At 39.3% G+C, this 21801-nt stretch overlaps 2 protein-coding genes across 2 annotated transcripts in view; one reads left to right on the top strand and one right to left on the bottom strand.

The window, feature by feature from the left end:
* Positions 1-9139, top strand: part of LOC126416733 (TBC1 domain family member 23) — a 229456-nt gene extending 220317 nt beyond the window's left edge. The window contains exon 13 of the mRNA XM_050084556.1: positions 8484-9139. Coding sequence (XP_049940513.1) covers positions 8484-8565 — 82 coding nt within the window. The 3' untranslated portion in view covers positions 8566-9139. The remainder of the gene's footprint in view (positions 1-8483) is intronic.
* A 1508-nt stretch (positions 9140-10647) lies between these two features.
* Positions 10648-21801, bottom strand: part of LOC126417064 (ETS domain-containing transcription factor ets-5-like) — a 240332-nt gene continuing 229178 nt past the window's right edge. Inside the window, exon 4 of the mRNA XM_050084956.1 lies at positions 10648-12094. Coding sequence (XP_049940913.1) covers positions 11674-12094 — 421 coding nt within the window. The 3' untranslated portion in view covers positions 10648-11673. The remainder of the gene's footprint in view (positions 12095-21801) is intronic.

The following is a 21801-nucleotide window of genomic DNA, read 5'->3' as shown; positions in this document are numbered from 1 at the left end:
TGGCTAAAGCTGGAGATAAGTTCAACTGAAATTTTTCCAAAGAACTGAACAGTATACCAAAAGGATAGGCTAAGTACATTTGGCGGTGGCATGTTTATTGCTGTTAGAAGTAGTTTTATCTTCTAGTGAAATTGAAGCAGATAATTGCTGCAAGTTAGTATGGGCAGAGGTCATTCTTGGCAACTGGACTAAGATAATAATTGGATTCTTTTTCTGACCTCCCAACTCAGATGATACAGTTGCTGAAAGGTTCAAAGAAAACTTGCATGTAATTTCAAACACATACCCAACTCATACAATTGTAGTTGGTGGTGACTTTAATTTACCCTCGATACGTTGGCAAAACAACATGTTTAAATCTGGAGGTACACATAAAACATCATCTGAAATTGTGGTAAATGCATTCTCTGAAAATTATTTCGAGCAGTTAGTTCATGAGCCCACGCGAATAGTAAACAGTTGTGAAAACACACGTGACCTCTTAGCAACAAATAATCTTGAGCTAATAACAAGCATCAAAATGGAGATAGGGATTAGTGAACTCAGGGTTGTTGTAGCAAGACTGAATATTGTAACCGCCAAATCCTCTAAAAGCAAACAAAAAATATACCTATTCAAAAAAGCAGATAATAATTCTCTTGATGCCTTCCTGACAGACAATCTCCACTCCTTCCAAATTAACAGTGTAAGTGTAGACCAGATGTGGCTTGAATTCAAAGAAATAGTATCGACAGCAATTGAGAGATTTATACCAAATAAATGAGCAAACAATGGAGCTGATCCCCCTTGGTACACAAAATGGGTCAGAACACTGTTGCAGAAACAACGCCAGAAACAACGAAAAAAGCATGTCAAATTTAAATTAATGCAAAGTCTCCAAGATTGGCAACCTTTTACAGAAGCTTGAAATTTAATGTTGACATCAATGTGAGATGCTTCTTATAGTTTCCACAATGAAGCTTTTATGTCAAAGCCCAGCAGAAAATCCAAAGCCATTCTGGTTGTATGTAAAGTATGCTAGTGGCAAGACACAGTCATTGCCTTCGCTGCGCGATAGCCATGAAAATAATATCAATGACAGTGCTGCTAAAGCAGAGTTACTAAACACAGCCTTTCGAATTTCCTTCACCAGAGAAGATGATGTAAATAGTCCAGAATTTGAATCAAGAACAGCTGCCAACATGAGTAACTTAGAAGTAGATATCCTCAGAATACTGAAGCAATTTAAATCACTTAATAAAATCAAGTCTTCTGGTTAGATTGTATACCAATAAGGTTCCTTTCAGAGTACGCTGATGCAATAGCTCCATACTTATCAATCACATACAATCGCTAAGTCAACAGAAGATTAGTACCCAAAGAGTGGAAACCTGCACAAGTCACACGAGTATTCAAGAAAGGTAGTAGGAGTATCCACTAAACTACCGGCCCATATCATTAACATTTATATGCAGCAGGATTTTGAAACATATATTGTGTTTGAACATTATGAATTACCTCGAAGAGAACAGTCTAGTGACACACTTTCAACACAGATTTAGAGTACACCTTTCTTGTGAATTACAATTAGCCCTTTACAAACACAAAATGTTGAGTGCTGTTGACAAAAAAGGCTTTTGGTACTATACCACACAAGCGGCTTGTAGTGAAATTGCGTGCTTACGGAATATTGTCTGTTATGTGACTGGATTCGTGATTTCCTGTCAAAGAGGTCACAGTTCATAATAATTGACAGAAAGTCATCAACTAAAACAGAAGTGATTTCTGGTGTTCCCCAAAGCAGTATTATAGGCCCTCTGCTATTCCTTATCTATATAAATGATTTAGGAGACAATCTGAACAGCCATCTTAGGTTGTTTCCAGATGATGTTGTTTATTGTCTACTAAACTCATCAGAAGATAAAAACAAATTGCAGAATGATTAAGAAAAGATATCTAAACAATGCGAAAATTGGCAATTGACCCAAAATAATGAAAAATGTGAGGTCATCCTCAAGTGTGTTAAAAGGAATCCGTTAACCTTTGGTTACAGAATAAATCAGTCTAATCTAAAGGCCATAAAATCAACTTAAATACCTAGGAATTACAATTATGAACAACTTAAATTGGAAAGAACACGTGGAAAATATTGTGGGGAAGGCAAACGAAAAACTGCGTTTTATTAGCAGGATGCTTAGAAAATGTAACAGCTCTGCTAAAGAGACTGCCTACACTATGTTTGTTTGTCCGCTTTTGGAGTACTGCTGCACGGTCTGGGAGCCTTACCAGACAGGATAAAATGGAGTACATCGAGAAAAATCGAAGAGGAGCAGGATATTGTCTGTTATCGCGAAATAGGTGTGTGTGTGTGTGTGTGTGTCATAGACATGATACAGGATTTGGGATGGGTGTCATTAAAAAAGAGGGCATTTTTTGTTGCAGTGTAATCTTCTCACTAAATTTCAATCACCAACTTTCTCCTCTGAATGTGAAAATATTTTGTTGACGCTGACCTACATCAGGAGAGATGACCATCATAATAAGATAAGGGAAATCAGAGCTCGCATGAAAAGATATAGGTGTTTGTTTTTTCCACGCGCTGTTTGAGAGTGGAATAACAGAGTGTTATTGTGAAGGTGGTTCAATGAACCATCTGCCAGATACTTAAATGTGATTTGCAGAGTATCCATGTAGATGTAGACGAAGATCTGCCAATGTGATTGTTTTATGAGCATCAAAGTTTAAACTTAGCTCTTTTATGTACATAAGGAAGAGAACGGGTCCCATTACTGATCCTCGGGGTGCAGTGTATTTAATTAGTTTATAGTCTGAGAAGTGTTCCGAAATAGTTTTTGAGTAACATCTGTGTGCATGATGCATACTGCTTGCTTAAGACTGCACAGGAAGGAACTGAGCCAATTGTTGGACAGACTTTGAATACCATATTTGACAGCAGAATTTTATGATCCATCATGTCAAATCTGTTGACTCCTGTTTCTTGTCCATCAGGTTTAATATGCAATTGATGCACTTATAAATGGTGGTTGTTGTTGATCTCAGTGGCAGTTGTTGTTGATATCTTAGTTCTGAATCTGCATTGTTCATTGCATAAGATATTGCTTTTATTTACAAATTTCATAAGTTTGTCATACGTAGCCACAAGAGTGTGCATGCTCTTTGAATCAATCCACTGTGGGTGAGTGGTTGCTTTTCTCTTACTTTACATATAAATTTCTCTAACACATTTGAAATGCAAGAGGAACTTGTGATGAGCCTGTAGTTATTTACATTATTTCTCCTTCTTTTTTTGTGTTCTGGAATAACTTCAGGTGTGTGAATATTTCAATTAGATTTGGTGCACACTTCTTTAAGATTGTAGCAGGGACACCATCAGTGCCAGAAGAGTTGGAATTTTTTAGTCATTTTATTGCTTTTGGTACTTCATCTTGTGAGACAGAGGTGATGTACAGTGACCCCCTACAAGCACTTATTTTAAAGCCATTATAGTGAATACAGGCTCAGATCAAATTGACAAAAAACTTTGCATTATGAGCCCACTTATCAGTATGATGTTTCACCCTCTCGGGCCTGGATTCATACTGGTATGGTTGGGAAAGGTACCACAAATCTGTGGTTTCTTAACCTGCGGCAAGCCGGCTCACAACTATTGTAACTAGTCCTCCATATCCTCAATACTGTCACTGGGATGGAGTAGACTTTCAAGCTGGTGCCAAGTGTTCTGTTGGGGACAGATCTGGGACTCTTGCTGGCCACTGAGGTACCTCAGCATCAGACACACAGTTCTTAGAAACACATGCCATTTGACGATAAGCATCATCCTGTCAAAAAATGTCACTGCGTTACTATCGCAAGAGAGAGAACCCACGAGGAAGTAGAATGTCCATCACATATCTTTGTGCCATCAGAGTTCTCCCTGTTGCTTCCGGCCATGACCTGAAGTAATACCCTACGGTTCCCAAACTGTGATGCCAGGACTAATACTGCTGTGCCTCTCAAAAGCATTGAAACAAAGGGATCTCACCCCCAAATCACCACTGTGCTTGCCGACAGTTGTCATCCAGTGTAATGCAGAACTGCAATTCGTCGCTCAATGTAGAACTGACCACTAGATGTCACGAGAAGTGGACTTGTTTGTAGAAGGCAGGCTGTACGTCAAGTGATTACATTGTACTCAGTGCACAATATGGCAATCCTCCCTTTTGTGGTCAGATGTGGTCATCTGGAACACTGATGATGATTCTGCCTGCCCTCATGTCCCCTGAAGTTAAACATCAGTCCACTGTTGCAACCAAATGTGGATATTATAAGATTTGACCAGCCACCCAGATGGAGAACCTCAGTGAGGCCCCTTTCAAACACTGTCAGATGCTGACACCATTGCATCACACAGGTAGGCATGATCTTTGTGTTATTTGCAGCGGCCACTCAACATCTGACACTGTTTGTGCCACTTATAGACTCTACCAGGTCTGGTAGAAACATGAAACTTGAAGAACACTAATTCACTCTAATGGCTGTTCTGCCTGTCACAGAAAACTGGACCTCTGATCATTTACATACCTACCAGTCGTGTGTTTGTGTATGAAGTAATATTAACATCTGATCATGTCTTATTGGTTAATCACTTTTTTTGTTAGGCAGTAAATATGTTACACACATTTAGTTATCGATCTTCCAGTACATTTTTGTCCCCTTTCTTGCAGTTCTCTTCCCTATGAAGTACTGGTGTGTGTGTGTGTGTGTGGGGGGGGGGGGGGGGGGGGGGAGAATCTGGAGACTCACATGTAAGAATTGACCACTACATGTCACGGGAAGTGAACCTGTCAGTATAAAAGGGGATATGGAGTTTTGTGTTGTCATTAGAGAAGATGGAATGTGTCAGCCAGGAGAGCTCATTGACTTCAAATGTCGGCTAATCATTGGATTTCACCTGAAAGACAAATCCATCAGGGATATTTCAACCCTTCTAACACTGGCCAAGAGAACTGTTGATGTGATTGTGGAGTGGAAACATGAAACAACCACAGCTAAATCAAGACTAAGCAGACTTCACATACTGACAGATAGGGATTGTCGAGCATTGCAGAGGGTAGTTTCGAAGAAAATTCCAAGAAATTAGTGTAGGAAATAACAAATGACTTCCAAAATTGCTACCAGCATTTCAGCTATCACGGTGACTTTGCGTAGGGAGTCAAAAAGAATGTGGTACAGTGGTTGAGTAGTTCCTTGCAAGCCACATGCTTGTATTTCTGTAGTCAAGTGCTAAGCAGTGTTTCAGATGGTGTAAAGAGCAACTTCACTGGATAGTGGATGACTGAAAAAAAGTAGTTTGGAGTGCTGAATCATGCTGTACCCTTTAGCAGTTTGATGGAAGGGCTTAGGTTTGGTGAATGCCAGGAGAATGTTACCTCTCATTGTGTATAGTACTGGCAGTGAAGTACTGAAGATGTGGTGTTCAGTACAGTGGTGTTTTTTGTGGTTAGTGTGCAGTTTGCTTTATTGCACTTAGGAAAATGCTAAGTGTGGAAGGTTATGAATGCATTTTACAGCATTGTGTACTGTGAACGGTAGAGGAACAGCTCGGAGATGACAATTGTTTTTATCATCATGATAGTTCACCCTGTCATAAAACAGAATCTATGAGACAATCGTTTCTGGACACTTACATAATTCTAGAAAAAGAACTGGCCTGCCCATATGTCAGTGAATTTTCCCATTTGTATTTCATCATTATAATGAGTGCCCATTTGTGTTTGAACCCCCTTATATACTTTTTTTTTACCACTTTTTCTATCTGCAACAGTCCCAGGTGGCATTCAGTGTCATGGTAAGTGCTGGTAATAATATTCTGGTTCACAATTGTATACCCCCCCCCCCCCCTCTCTCTCTCCCTCTCTCTCTCTCTCTCTCTCTCTCTCTCTCTCTCTCTCTCTCTCTCTCTCTCTCTCAAACATTCCACATGGGAAAAATATATTAAAAAACAAAGATTCTGTGACTTACTGAACGAGAAAGCACTGGTAGATAGACACAATAAAAAACACACACACAAATTTCAAGCTTTCGCAACCCACGGTTGAAAGGATGTGGGTTTTAAGGGAGAGGGTAAGGAGTCATTCCAATCCCGGGAGCAGAAAGACTTACCTTAGGGGGGAAAAGGGACAGGTATACACAGGCAGACATAGTATATATTTTAAGGTGGTATAAGATATTCAAACTGAAACCATGGGATTGGAGCATGGAAAGAGGCAGTAGTCCACAATAATTATGAAAACTGATGTTAGAAACAAAAGCAGGAAATAAAGAAAGATGAAATGGATGGAAAACAGTTGCAGCCTCTTACCATCTAAGTGGGATAAGCAATGAAGAAAGAGAGAGAAATTTCAGTATATGACTGAAAGTGCAAGGACCTTTTCTGATATACTCATTAACCACATTGAGGAAGAATTTTTTGAGCAATTTAAACATATGGCCAACAAAGAATGTCAGTTTTCAATAAAATAGCACAAAGACTTTTACTAAAACAGTTACATCATTAACAGCTTGTTTCTGTTGAGTGGTACAGAGGAGAAAATTGTTAGTATGCATTCACAACTTGTTAGTGTGCATGATAAAATCAAAGTCACCAGTGAAATCTGAGTAAATAATTGTATTAACTTCTTAAGTGTTACACTAAAGAAAAATGATTTTGTGCACAAAATTGGAATGTATTCAGAAACCATCAACTATGGAACAATGCTAAGGTCTGCTCATGTGATACACACTCATATCAATAGTTTCAGACCTAGAAAAACTGTAAAATGTAAAGTGGAGGTTACTTAGTACAAAGTTTGGCTGAAGAACAAACAAAACACTGATGAAATAACTTGCTAAAACCAAAGTTTGGGCTTGCACTTTTGAAATAGTAGAATAATCCACATATTTAGGGTGTAAGATCACACTAATAGTGGAAGCTATAAAGAAATTAGTGCCATATTGGTGCACATTAAGAAGCTTTCTTCAAATCAGGAAGTCATATGATTTAAATACTAACCTTATCAGGACAGCAAAAACACTATATGTGAAATGGAAAGTGAAAGGACCCCTTGTCAAATATTTTGGATTTTGAGTTATTGTAGTTTTTACGTTCAGCATTAAATTCTGAACAAATTTATATATAGTTCAAACAACTTTCAAATTGATATGAGCATGTACAAAATGTTTTGCTTGTACTGAAAATTTTACATCTTCAATCAAAGGTCCCTTTTCGCTTTCCATCTCACATATCAAGGTTAAGCACAGACGATGAGAAATTTTGAGAAAGAGAAACGGAAAACATTTCAGATGCTAAATCACAGTCACATTAGTGCCATACTCATCAATGAGCATTGATAACAATGTGGGACCGCTGTATGGATGTCCTCACAAGTCTAACTCGCAGTTTTCAGTTCTGACTTGTTATGTTTGTTATTTTGGATGGAAGAAAGAACAGTGTTAAACCCATTGCAGACAGTTAGTCAATCCCACTGAATAGCACCAAGAGGATTCCCAAACTTAATGCATCCATCAAGCGAGTGTGTCACAATCAAAAATGTTCACCAGTCTTCACTGAGTGAGAAACTGCAGACAGATTTAGGATTCAACACAGATCCACAGTTTGGCAGTCAGGAACTGTATACAATGCCTTCATCATAAAATATGTAGAGATGAAATTTGAAGTGAGTATTTTGCATGGAAAACAAGCAGATCTAGTTTTATTTGTAGAGAACAATATATGGACAAAAAGTGTAGTGTTACACATTTGCACACTTAGTATTGGAAGTCTTTGTTTTGTTGATACACCTGTCTGCAGTTACCTGACATACAAGAGGAAGTATGTAGATGGTAAGATGTCCTAGACAAGTTGCTGAGTTGACTCATCTTCTAAAGAAAAGCATGATAATGTATATAATTTATTCTTGAATACACAAACATATGAAATCATGTCCTTGAAGACTACAACAGTGACCATTGTTATACTGCCACTGGGTGTTGTTTTCTACCAGAAGTTGTTCACTGTTTCTGTTACCGCTTTGTGTGATGCTCAGTATTGCAGTGCAGTGCTTTTTTGTGTAGGTACATGGTTCTTGTCCTGGACTGTGAGACACTAAACATGTTTGTTTAGACATAAAAAGTAATTGGTTCATCCACTCAAGATTTATTTTTCTTTACACGTCATATTACACTGTTAAATTAAATGTTCTGAGACAAATGTTTTATCGTGGCTTAGATTAGATGTTCTTTTTGTTCCAATTGATTCATAGTAATGAGGTTCTCCCTTTCATGACCAAAACGTCTTTGTGCCTTATTTTTCAGTATTAAGAAATATAGAATTTTCTTTCTCATTTCTGTTGAAGACAAGTTATAAAGTCTGTTTCATGGTATTGTATTCTTACATGTATAAAAACAGAAGTGTAGTAGGACTCATCTTATATATTCATTGTAAAAAGCCTCTTTATTTCTTTCAGGTTCTACATACCAAATGCAAGTGAAGCTACAAAACTAATATCACATCAGATTCTGAAGCATCTCAAATCTAAAGAGAGTTGAGAGTAAACTTGTGTGGCACACTTGATTGGTATCTGCGAAGTAATTTAGTTAATTTAGTGCAAAACCAATTTTTCAGATATAATTGTTAATTTATTTAGCTTCCCAGTTCAACTAAATTATTTAATTTCATATTGAGTGAAATATTTGACTCTTTCTTCCAGTTTTATTCAGACTGAAAGCATCACTTGTAGCTCAAACTTGTACTTATATACCTGTAAAAATAATATTTGTACATAAACTTTGTATTCATTGAAAATTGTGATACATAGTAATTAATAAGTTGTTATGATTTAAATAATTCTGCCATACGTTGTTGCTGCATATTTTGGAAATTGTGACTTTGATCACAAATGGCTCCCCAGGAAAATTTCATTTGTTGTTTTGCCATTATTGTTATTTTTTGTAGAAAACTATTGTGATATTTGTTCTGTAGCATAAAAACCTAAGTACAATTTAAAAGCAGGTAGCATGTTTAGATATCTCCAGATAAGAATTTACCAATGTTATGAAAGATAATTTTCAGTTTGTAAGCATTTTCAAGATGGCATGAAGTTGTGGTTTTCTGTATACACAAAATAAAGGTTTTATCTATTTTTTAATAAAATTTTTAGTCAGTGTGAACTATTTTCATACAGCACAATATTTATTTACATAACCTCACACTTACGTACACATATTTACAAGACAGGAACATAAACATAGGTAGCAGTTTCATCAGAGTTAAAAGTTTTGACAACATATTCTATATTTGGTTATATGTCATACTATTTTGATTCTTGCTTTAAATAATTTTCTATTAATTACTATGTAAGGCTGAAATCTATATTATTCAGTGGTCACAGGCTGTCACTGATGTCTCAGACAACTGGATACACTGTTGGTAGTGACGCCAATGCTGAGAAAAAGACACTTGCAGATTTATTTTCTTACAGTGAGTTTCTACAGACTTCTCTCTCTCTCTCTCTCTCTCTCTCTCTCTCTCTCTCTCTCTCTCTCAGAAACTGATCTAGGACATTTCTTGTTATGAATTGCCTTCCGTAGAGCTACAAATTTACAACTGTGTTGAACTAAAAAAAATATTAGGGGTATTTGCATGAAATATCCTGACTCCATACTCCAGGAAAGGGAGGTAAAAGCATTAAACAATGGTGTAGCATAATAAAAGGAAGAGAACACAATACAACAATTCAAAATCATTAATGTCATTTCCATTAACATTATTCAATGGAAAATTCCTAGTAGGAAAGATGCTATGAAACAGTCAAAGAATCACATATGAACTAATTCTGTTCAAATATTCAGAGCAGGTACTATCTCAAAAACTGTGTCACAGCCAGTGACTATATAGGAATTAAAAAAAGTGGAAATTGTCCCCTATTTATGTAAAACTTAATATTGATTGGTCTTTTAAATTATTGACTAAATTGTGGGAAGAATGATGGTTAAAATGCATAGAACTGAAGTTCAGAATAGTTGTTTTACACAAGAGCATACAGTCTGTAATGATCAGCAATCAGAACCCCATGTGTTTTTAACAAATGTATATGTTGCATTTGTAGTAATGAAACAGACCTAAGGTGGAACGATATACAATGATAATTTGATTTGAATTATTGCTATTGGGGGTACATGTTGGAATGCAGGTGGACCTGTGTGTCAAGACTTTAAAACTAAAATATTTGAAATCCTGGAATGGAAATATTTATAGTAAAGAACATTCTGAAGTACATCAACTATGCTGTTGAGTGTGGGAACAATGCTAGAATGAGGAGCTTGCAAATGTGAATTCTGAAATTACAAAGTCATAAGAATGAATATTTGGAAGCATTCCATCATAATAGATGTATTAACAAATTAAATATGTTGCCAGCGAGTGTCAGTTCAGACACATTAAAATAAAAGACAATCTCATACTGGTTTCTCTACAAAGTAAAGGATAATGTAAGTACAGTCTGAGAATCAAACTTATAATGGTGAAAGACAAAACAAAGCGACACTTCTTCCTTAAGGTAAGATAAGTGTTTGAATGTAAACAAAAAAAAAAAAACAAAAAAATTAAAAATGGTAAAATGAAGTGATAAGGCTTGCACATTTCTAGTAAAACTTTTTCTACATTTATGTATGTTTTATTAAGTGATGATCAGCTGTAAATTTTGTTTATTGTTGAATGTTTCAGAGGAACTATAACATTTCACAAATACATCACTTTCTTGTAAACACCCAACAGAATTTTGTATGAAAATTGTGGCGCATACTGCTTCAGCTTAAGTTTCGTCTTCTTCAGATGTACAAATACTATTTGAAAATACATTTACATTCACCTTAAACAATTATTTTGTATCATAAGAAGTATGAGTTTGTTCAGTATAAAACTGGGAGTTAGTTTTAGAATTTTTCTCTAACTTGCTACCTGGAGAGAATCAATGAAATAAGTCATTGTTTCACAAAATACACAAACTTTTGCTAATATTACCAGAGTAAAAGAGAGGAAAACTGAAAATTAGAATTTGTATGGGATAGAAGACTGGAAAAGTAGAATTTGTATGGGATAAAGGACACAGTCTTCATCTGTAATGATGAAAATTGTGCTCACACTCCTATGTCGTCTTTTATATTATGAAGTAAACAGCAATTTTTAAATTTTACCGGTTTCTTTCTTTAACAATATATTGTACAAATAAAATTAACATTTTTCTACACTGTAAACTAAATTAATTATGAAAGTCACAATAGTGTTTACTGTATCACACGTCTTAAACTCATATACTGCTGGCTCTATGAAGAGTACAGTGTCCATACCACTGCAGAGAAAAGTGTGTAAGATTGGTTGGCAAATAGGAGTGTCTCTTCACTTGTAAGTACAGGTTGCCTCCTTTCTCTTTTGCACACGAATGATTTGTAAGTAGTTGCAGTGGAGATAAATAACAAACTCTGCAGTCACTAAGAGAACAAGTAATGTGGACGGGACAGCAGAGTTCTCCAAGGGCTCGGCTGCTCGACCGAAATGCCGACGTGAGTGCCGTCTCGATCGGGCCACAGACGGTGGGACGTGCAGGTCGGGGTCGGGGCCACTCGTGCTGTCAGGCACGCCGGCCACAGAGCCGCCGGCTAGTTGCTGCCACTCCCCGGTCCTGGGGTGTACGGGTACCTGACAGGTGCCACCGAGTACACGGACTGCAGTCCGGAAGCTGCAGCAGCTGCCGCTGCTGCCGATGTCCAGAAGGGTGAGACTGTGCCCGGAGGTGGGACAGTGACCCCGGTAGTGCTCGGCAGCAGCTTAGCTGCAGCCGCGGCCGAGTCGGCGAGTGCGGACGCCGGGTACAGTGCGGGCCCCAGCTCACTGTGGTGTGCTTGGTACTTGTAAAGTCCATCTGACGCACCTGAACTGCCACTCGCACTTCCGCCAGATGCTGCTGCTGCCTGGGCCTGTGCTTGCGCCTGACATGCGGCCATCAGTCCGTGGAAGTCAAACTTGTACGCGTACCGTTTGCCGTGCACCTTTGTCATTATGTTCTTGTCGTAGTAGTACCTGTAAGAAAAATTCAGGTTGAAATTGCTGTGTCATTACACAAATGTGGATCACATTATGAATGAAGCAACATATCAGAGTTGTTAGAACTGTCGCTTTTAGAAATAGGAAATTAAATATGAAACAAAAAAATGATCCAAAAGCACCTGAAGAAAAGTGGAATGTGATTTGAGTTTCACACTGAGGAAAGCTTGTTACCTGTATTCAGAGAGGCAGACTACTATTTTCCTTGAAGGAAAAAAGCTCAGGTATCGCAACGAATGTGGCTGTCAATGTGTCACTAACACTTGGCTTAATACCTTAGAGTTTTTCCTTCAAAACACTCAGAGGGAAGTACTTAGAGTTCACATTCCAACCCTTATTAAACTGTATACTGTTGGGTTGTTCTTATCTTTACTGGACATTGCCATTAGGAAACCAATGATGGTACTTTTCAGTGGGACACATTTTAAGCTTGCTTCCCATTCCATTTATGTGTGGAGTTCAAGAAGAATAATTTCTTAAAGGCTTCTGTGTGTGCTGTAATTAATCTCATCTTCGCAGTCCTTATTGGAGCAATATTTAGGGTGTTGTAATACGTTCCTAGAGTCCTTATTTAATGCTGGTCGTCACAAGATAGTTGGCATCTAACTTTAAATGTCTGCTAGTTCAGTTCTTCGACACCTGTGATGCTCTCCCAAGGGCCAAGAAAGCCAGTGACCACTAATGGTGATCTTTTCTATAGGCATTTAGTATCCTCCATTGGTATGGGTCCCACACACTTGAACAGTATTCTAGGATGGATGGCACAAGTGTTTTGTAAATGATTTTCTTTGTAAGCTGACTATATTTCCTCAGGAACATATCAGTGAACTGAAGTCTGTCACATGCTCTACCTATGATTGAGCCTAAATGATCATTCCATTTCATGTCCCTGCAAATTGTTACCATCAGGTACTTGTATGAGTTGACCAATTCTAATGGTGATTCATTTATACTGCAGTCACAGGATACTGTGCTTTCCTATGTCTGACATCAGTATAATGCTTACATAATAATTTCTTCTCAGAGTGTAATTTTTGCTTGTCTATCCCTGACTGTAGGGCATGAAATTTCAACTCTTCAGTCTACTGTGCACTGACATCGAGATACTTGACAGATTAAAATTGTGCGTTGGACGAAGACTCATCCCTGCGAATGTCATGTGTTCTTAAAAATCCTGAGACACACTCACTGACAAGTGTAAGCTGTGAGTCAGGGTGTATCTTGTGACTGAATAGTTCAAATATTTGCTTTTAGACATGTGCCCTCAGCAGCAAATTTGTCAGAGTGTCAAATTTTTGTAGAGAGAGAGAGAGGATCAGAATTATCTGTAGTTCTAGGAAATGGCAGCATAAGAAACAAAAGTGTTCAGACCTGTGCACCTCAAGCAGTGTGTTCTATACTGAAGAGCCAAAGAAACTGGTACACCTGCATAACATCTGGTAAGGCCCCCACGAGCACACAGAAGTGCTGCAACGTGACATGGCATGGACTTGACTAATGTCTCGAGTAGTGCTGGAGGGAATGGACACCATGAATCCTGCAGGGCTTCCCATAAATCCGTAAGAGTTGAAGGGGGTGTTGACCTCTTCTGAACAGCATGTTACAAGGCAGCCCAGATATGCTCAATAATGTTTATCTCTGGGGAGTTTGGTGTGCAGCGGAAGTGTTTAAATTCAGGAGAGTGTTCCTGGAGCTACTCTGTAACAATTCTGGACATGTGGGGTGTCACATTGTCCTGCTGGAATTTCTAAGTCCATTGGATTGCACAATGGACACAAATGGATGCAGGTGATCAGACAGGATGCTTACGTATGTGTCACCTTGTCAGAGTTGTATCTAGATGTATCAGGGGTTCCATATCACTCCAGCTGAACACGCCCCACACCGTTACAGGGCCTCCACCAGGTTGAACGGTCCTCAGCTGACATGCAGTCTCCATGGATTCATAAGGTTGTATTCGTGCCCGTACATGTCCATCTGCACGATACGATTTGAAACGAGACTCGTCCGACCAGGCAACTTGTTTCCAGTCATCAACAGTCCAATGTCGGTGTTAATGGGACTAGGTGAAGTGTAAAGCTTAGTGCCATGCAGTCACTGAGTGGGCCTTCAGGTCCAAAAACCTATGTTGATAGTGTTTTGCAGAATAGTTCGCATACTGGCACTTGTTGATGGACCAACATTGAAATCTGCAGAAATTTGCAGAAGGGCTGCTCTTCTGTCATGTTGAACGATTCACTTCAGTCGTTGTTGGTCCCGTTCTTGCAGGATCTTTGTGGTCAGAGATTTGATGTTCTACCGGATACCTCATATTCATGGTACACTCGTGAAGTGGTTGTACGGAAAAATCATCATTTCATCACTGACTCAGAGATTCTGTGTTCCATTGCCCATGCGCCGACTATAACATTAACCACATTAAAACTCACTTAAATCTTGATAACCTACCATTGTAGCAGCAGTAACCGATCTAACAACTCCGTCAGACACTTGTCTTAGGTAGGCGTTGCCAACCGCTGTGCCGTATTCTACCTGTTTACATATCTCTGTATTTGAATATGCATGCCGATACCAGTTTCTTTGGCACTTCAGTGTATGTTGTGCTGGTGCTGTTGGATATAGTGTGAACCAAATCTGTTTCACGAACTGAATATGACATAACATCAAAGTGAATCAGTTTTAAATTGTTGTCGTACCACTTAAGATTGTAAAGACGAGCACTACTGCCACTATTCAGTTTATATCATTCATTCTCATTAATTCTGTACTGGTGGAGACTGTGGAAGCTCTGTAGCTTGTATTCATTATGCTACATATCAGTGCAGTTGCTGATACCTAATATTTCACCAACATCATCTAGTTTTCGTGTACTTCAGAGCCGAATCATATTTTAGTGTCACAGCATGTTAAGAATTTCTTCTTCATTTACCTTTGTACTTTCACCTCTCTCAAATTGAATAAAATTCTCTAGATTTTTTTTGTTGCACAACCTTCAAATAATTTCTCAAGTTTTCATCTACTTCCATCTGCTGATGACAATGGAGGAACTCTTCAGGAGCTACAGCTGTCATTTGAACCAGATGTGACAAGAAGCCAAGCTGATGTACAAGTCTGATGAGCAAAACCCAATGGTGCTTATGAGTTTAAAAATAGGTAGTTGAGACAGCAAACGGTGAATATCCAAGACCAAGTTAATTTACACAGATGTTTCAGATTACAGACTGCCCCCTGAAATGTTCTACGTTCTTTAGCGCCCAGCATTCTAAAACGTCACCTGTATCTATACTCTACACTCTTGAAGCCACCTTACAGTGTGTAGCAGAAAATTTTTTGTGTACTGCGTCACTGACACTTTTCCTGTTCCTTTTCCATTCGTGAATGGTACTCAGAAAGAATGGTCATTGGTATGCCTTCTCAGTGATAATCTCTCTAATTTTATCTCCACAGTCCTTCCTCGAGATTTGTGTAGGAGGAAGCAGTATGTGTAGGAGGAAGCAGTATGTGTAGGAGGAAGCAGTATTTCCTCTATCTCGACACATGAGTCGCCGGTGTGGTGTCAGATAAACAAACAACCCCAGGTGGGTCTCCTGGCTAATAATGCCGTATGATCATTTCATTTCCTCAACCAGTCCTACCTGGTAATGATCCAAGCCTGATGAGCAGTACTTTAAGATAGTTTCAAAAAGGGTTTTGTAAGCTACCTCCTTTGTGGGTGGATTCTTCCAATAAATCTGTCTGGCACCTGTCGTTCCTGCGAATAGTTAAATGTGTTTGTTCCAATTTAAATCTCTTCACAAAAATACTCCTAGGTCCTGTTGGATGTGTGACTGTTTTCAGTGATTGTTTGGGAATTGTGTAACTGAACACACAACATGCTTCTCTGTATATCTATGTTCAATATGCTTAAGTTTGTTTACGTTGAGGGTCATCTGCCAAACTGTGCACCAATGGTTGATCCTACAGTTTTCTAACGTTGTAGTCTGCCCCCGGTAGCTGAGTGGTCAGTGCGACAAACTGTCAATCCTAAGGGCCCGGGTTCAATTCCCGGCTGGGTTGGAGATTTTCTCCGCTCAGGGACTGGGTGTTGTGTTGTCCTACTCATCATCATTTCCTCCCCATCGACGCGCAAGTCGCCGAAGTAGCGTCAAATCGAAAGACTTGCACCAGGTGAGTGGTCTACCCGACGGGAGGCCCTCGTCACATGACATTTCATTTCATTTCATTTCTAATGTTATGTCTCCTCTGTATGCAATAGACTTGTGGACCTCTCGATGTTATGCTTATATGTGCTGCAAACAGAAATTCTCTTACAAGGAACCCTTGGAGTGTGAGGTCACAAATTCAGTCTTTAGTAAGGATTGTTAGAAAGTGCTGTGTTAACAGTAATGACAGGAAAAATATTAGCTGCTAATGACTCACCATGTGCATCCGGAGGGCAACAGAAAATGAGTGTCCCGGGGGTGCAGAGATCAACATTCCATGGGATGTATGTATGACAGCTGACAAACTGGAGATAATCAACATTCAAGAAATGTTTGAAACAAACCATTATCTTGCACCATGAACACTAAATTAAAAATGGTAATCACTATGGTTAGTACCACCAAGACTGAAGGCAAACTCCTTGGGGGTCACAAACTGTGCAGGATGTTCAGCTAGATATCCATTCTTAAAGAATGCATCTAGAATCATATATTGCCATAATGGGGTGAGGAGAACTGATGGAATGTGATAGCACGCAACCAAATGCTAAACAGTCTGTCGTGGAGCTTATCGTGAAACTGTCTATTCTTTATGGCATAGTTCCAGATATTGCTATAATAAGTTTTATAGGCCCTGAAAAAAACAAACATATGTCCAGCGCTTCCAAGTGGTATAAATTGCAGTGCCACACATCTTTCATCAGGGATAGTTTTCTCTAAAGGGGTATGATTTGTGTAGGCAGACCAGGAATCGAGCAAAAGCAAGTTATTTTGACTAACTTTTGGCCAAAAGCAGTGCTCACACCATAATTGTAGTTCTCTTACGCCCATTTTCCCTCTGTTGCTTGCTGTGACATAAAATATTCCCTATTGTCGATGCAAGATCGTGCACACGAGAAAGAATCATAGGGGGCAGAGCACCTCCATCTTCTCACAGCACAATAAGTAACTTTTCATCCAATTTACGATTCAGATTAACAGTAGGCATAATTGTATACGAATGTATTAGGGTACTGATAGTAGTTGATCTTGATACAAATCTCTTGGTACTTGTAATTTCGAGGGTTCCTTTCATATTCATTCTCTCGTCAAATCCCGATTGCACAGAGTTTGAAACAAAGTCCCCACCAAACGATTGCATAAGTTTATCTCATCTACAAGTTTTCGGGCCGATACCACAGTTTGCTGTGCGTCATGTTCACTGTGTTCGAAATTTCGTTGTTTTACGCCTTCCAGTTCTGTAGCAGAGTTTGAAGTTAATCAACAATCCACTGCTTCCCTTGAAATCGCTGTGATCTGCGTTGCGCGTAATTAGATGTGCATAACGTGATAGGTCACTATAATGCACATCCTGTAAATTGTATCGAGCATCCTTGAAATGAAATACACAAACGCCAGTTTTTGTAACAAGTGCTCCTTTTGCTCCCTTGAATATCCGTAGTTTTTCTTACACACTATACGGTCATGTTGCAGCGGACTTATTCGAAACCTGTTCATAACTGTTTTTTACTACGGCGCGGATGATCTTCCATGTACATAATTATGTTTAGTACCTGCTCCTTGGCCAACGATTTTCCTTTACTACGTTTCACTGAAGACGGAGTTAGCAGCTCCCTGTCTGACAAGAACGATGAAATACTTGGCTCGATACCTGTTTCAATATCACTTTTACTTGTTAAGCACGTATCGTCGTCATTGTACTCCTCATGTACATTGCCCACACAGTCGAGCGTATACGACACCACACTTTCCACTGACTCACTTGCAGAAGCGCTAATATTCCATTTGCCACTTCTTTCTCACCCTGTGATATTCCTTGTGTTCCTTTTTGACAAAATGTGAACTTCGGCATCTATTGTTGTAGATATAATGCAGTGTTTGGTTTGTCAATCGTTACCATTGCTCAGCTTTGTATCGACTCCAACTACGCTCCGTAGCGTCATCCTATGCTCACCATTGGATACCTCCTGTCCCGCCCGCCCCTTATCGCCATTAGCAGTCACTACTGTGGTTGCGTGGTATCGAGCATGTGGATGCTGTAAACATCATTGGCCTTTTGCGACCCCGCACTCGAGGGATTCCTTGTTAGAGACCAAAAATATTTTCTTTTCCCTGAAGATATGTCTTTCTTGAAAACGACACACTGTGTTATATTTACTAGGAGCTCCTCAGTTCAATCACGAAGCTAGTCACATATTCCACGCACTCGTATTTTATTCATTAGGCGACAGTGCTGAACTACATCGAATGCTATCCAAAAATGAAGAAACAGAGCAACAACCTCGGAATTTGTATTTACTGTCTTCGACGAACAAAGCGAGCTGCATTTCACCGTATCTTTATTTATTTATTACGATATCGATATTGGTTCATACAGACAGATGACATCTGCTGTCTCCAGAAATCATTATTAGTGAGTTTAAAGATCGATTCATAGTGCTCCTCATGGAGATCAATTGACACTATACTGAACTTCGACGCAAGTCACTTCACTTTGCCCAGAACTGAACGGCGAAAGCGAGGTTATGAGATCACATCCGTGATACAAAAATTATGAAATTTTAGCAGAGTTAAGGGACTACCAATGATAGCGGAGTTTATTCATAACCAGAGCGAAAATCATCATGAATTATCTTGACAAATGTTGGTCTGAAACTTTTACACTCTGCTGGGAAGTGAAAAAATAGCAAAAGCGTGTTGCAAACATTTCAAAACATCAATACAGTTTTGCACGATCAAGCCGATTCGAATCCTGGAGGTGGATGCAATTTTCGCTGCCAGCCGGCAAGGGGAGGACAGGTGGCAGCGTGAAGTTCCTAACAACCGGTCTTCCTGCCAATGTCACGGATTCAACACCAAACTGCCCCGCAGTGTCTCGTGAAGCGAGGGCACGTAACTATGTTGATGGCGATCCGTCCGTCAGATGGGGACGTTAACATCGAGCGTCCTCTTGGAGGAATAGGCTATATGTCGGCACTGGGTTCCACCCTCTCCCTTCTCTCATCATCATACGACAGAAACACAACACCATATTATACACCCACTTACATACACTCAAAAAGCAGGACAATGAAACTCCCCCATATCCGCAAAGTTAGAGGGACCATCTGTGCGAGGGGCGAGAGAACTCATTTTCTGCTGGGCGGTTGTACCCAACCCTTGGTGTCCCCCAGCCAACATTGCCATACGACTTTATATATTTTCCCGAGAAAAAAATAAATATATCAAACTATTTTTAGAAGTCAGTATAAAGTACATTTTTACTACACATTGTGTTTTGTTTACTGTCTAAATACCAAATAACGTGAAAAAACTGTATTTTTCTCCTTTAAGAGCTCTGACTTTTGGCTCTTAAGAAAAGTTTTTTTCTAACCAAAATTGTTTCTTCTATTTAATTTGTTATTTATGCAGGATACCAGTAGGCTTTTTCTTTGTCCAAGTATGGGTAGTGGAAAACCTAGACTATTTTTCGCTTCCAGACTTCTAGTATCTTTTCGTAGGAAAAATATCCAAGTCTCACGCAACCTCCGTAACGTGTCTCAAGAGAAATAAATGAATTAATAAAATAAAACAAAATAAAGATTAAGATTTCACAAAATCGACTACTGTAACACGTGCGATCGATGCGAGAATAGGTAGAGTTCCGATGCTATCAGAGGATGTCACTTTCCCCCCACCAACGTCAAAACTTTTCTTTCATTCCGCGAATCCTCGACGTTGATGCCCGTTTCCTGTCGCCCCGTTCCGTTGACGATGTGTGGGGATGTTATGATTTGAAATGCGTTGTGGAACGTTTTGAGATTGCCGCGCTTTCCGTTTTGTGAAGTATAGCGTGAATCAGCTTTAAACTCGTTTTGTACTTCTACAATAGACAGACGTCTGCGATGTAAAGCTATAATTTTAGAGGACTGAGCTGATGCGGATGTGTGCAGTAATTAAAGGAGAGTCTTGTGGAAAAGTTATTATTGTGACAGGTCACTGTTATTACCCATTTGGGATGGAGTGGGACTGTATTAGCTTCAATTCGCAGTGACGTCTGCAACGGCTAAAGACGGCGACATGCCTTACGCCTGTCATTCCCGGTTTCTTTACACTGACAGAGGTCGCTTCGGCGGTTGAGAGAAGCTGCCACGTAACATTCGCTACTGAAGGATCTTCAAGGATACTCCATCCATTGGAATCCTCGCTGCATGGTCCGACTTCGGTTTGTTTGTCACGTCCGACATAAATAAAATAATGTTGAGCAGAAAATCAATGAGGCAGTCAACAAATCTCTTACAGTTAAATATATTTACATATAACCCACACAATGAAACGCTTACTACAGTGAGAAGGATAGCACGATTCAAGATTATGTGAATTCATGTCATCTCATAAATGAACTACATGACCAATATGAAACAGTGTGCGAGGAGATATGACGACAATTTGTAACAGGACTTCACCTGACTTGTAAATTTTGCAGAAATGATCCGCAGATAGTTTCACGGAATCAGTTTGTTGTTGCGACGTTAAGTTGTTACGTAACACAACTGTGAGTTTGGTTATGCAACAACACGCAGCGCTTTAGCTTCTACAGCACACATTCTTGGAAGTACTTGGAGTAAGACACATCCTAGCTCACTGTTTCCCTCCCTTTCTGAGTCCGTTACCTCGGAGTGCAGCCACGCATCAGCTAGTATGCCCTCCCCCTCTTGACCCCCCCCCCCCACTCACCCCGCCAACATCAACACTGGCACCTAACTAAACTTTAAAACGAAAAAAATTTTCTTCCAAGACTTTTATTTTTAAAATGACGGAAGATATACGATGTTTAGTTCTTTTAACTGTTTTATTGAACCACGAACTAGTGAGAGAATTGGTACTGCGTACTACTAACAAAATTTGTTTTATAGAATGATGAAGCAGTTCTGAGTGCATCTCTGGCGCTATCTATAAATTGTTCTGAGAAAAGAAAGCTAACTAACCACATAGAGGATAGACACTTCTTCCAGTGCACCACTCTGCACCCTAACGATACGTGCTTTACCCACAACCTGCAGTCAAATTTGAAATAAAGCAAGTTAAAATGTGTGCATTGTACACAGCTTGCAAATCACTTGATTGCTGGCGCCTTACTTCTGAACTGACATAAATTGGAAGACTTCAGGCTGCCAATTCTTTGTTATCGCCACTGCCACTATAATAATAATAAGAAGAAGAAGAAGTAGAAGAAGAATAATACTGTCTCGGTCCTCTAGGAAAGTTTTGTCGTCATTACATAGTTATTGTTGTATTGTGCTGTCAATTAGTTCTTATATTTGTTACGAAATGAATAATGAAGCAGTTCTGGTCCTTTGCGGGAACTACTTATAGCTCGGAGAAGGCAATGTCACGAGATACGTAATCATATGTAACGTATACGACTCACCATCAGTATTACTGTCGTAGCGTGTATGAGTATCCTGTTTGTAGTGGGTGGCCTATGTGACATAAATGATG

Source organism: Schistocerca serialis, chromosome 8 (genome assembly GCF_023864345.2).
Source record: "Schistocerca serialis cubense isolate TAMUIC-IGC-003099 chromosome 8, iqSchSeri2.2, whole genome shotgun sequence".
Taxonomy (NCBI): domain Eukaryota; kingdom Metazoa; phylum Arthropoda; class Insecta; order Orthoptera; family Acrididae; genus Schistocerca; species Schistocerca serialis.
The sequence above is the reverse complement of the archived record's forward strand: the minus strand, read 5'-3'. Positions and strand labels throughout refer to the sequence as shown.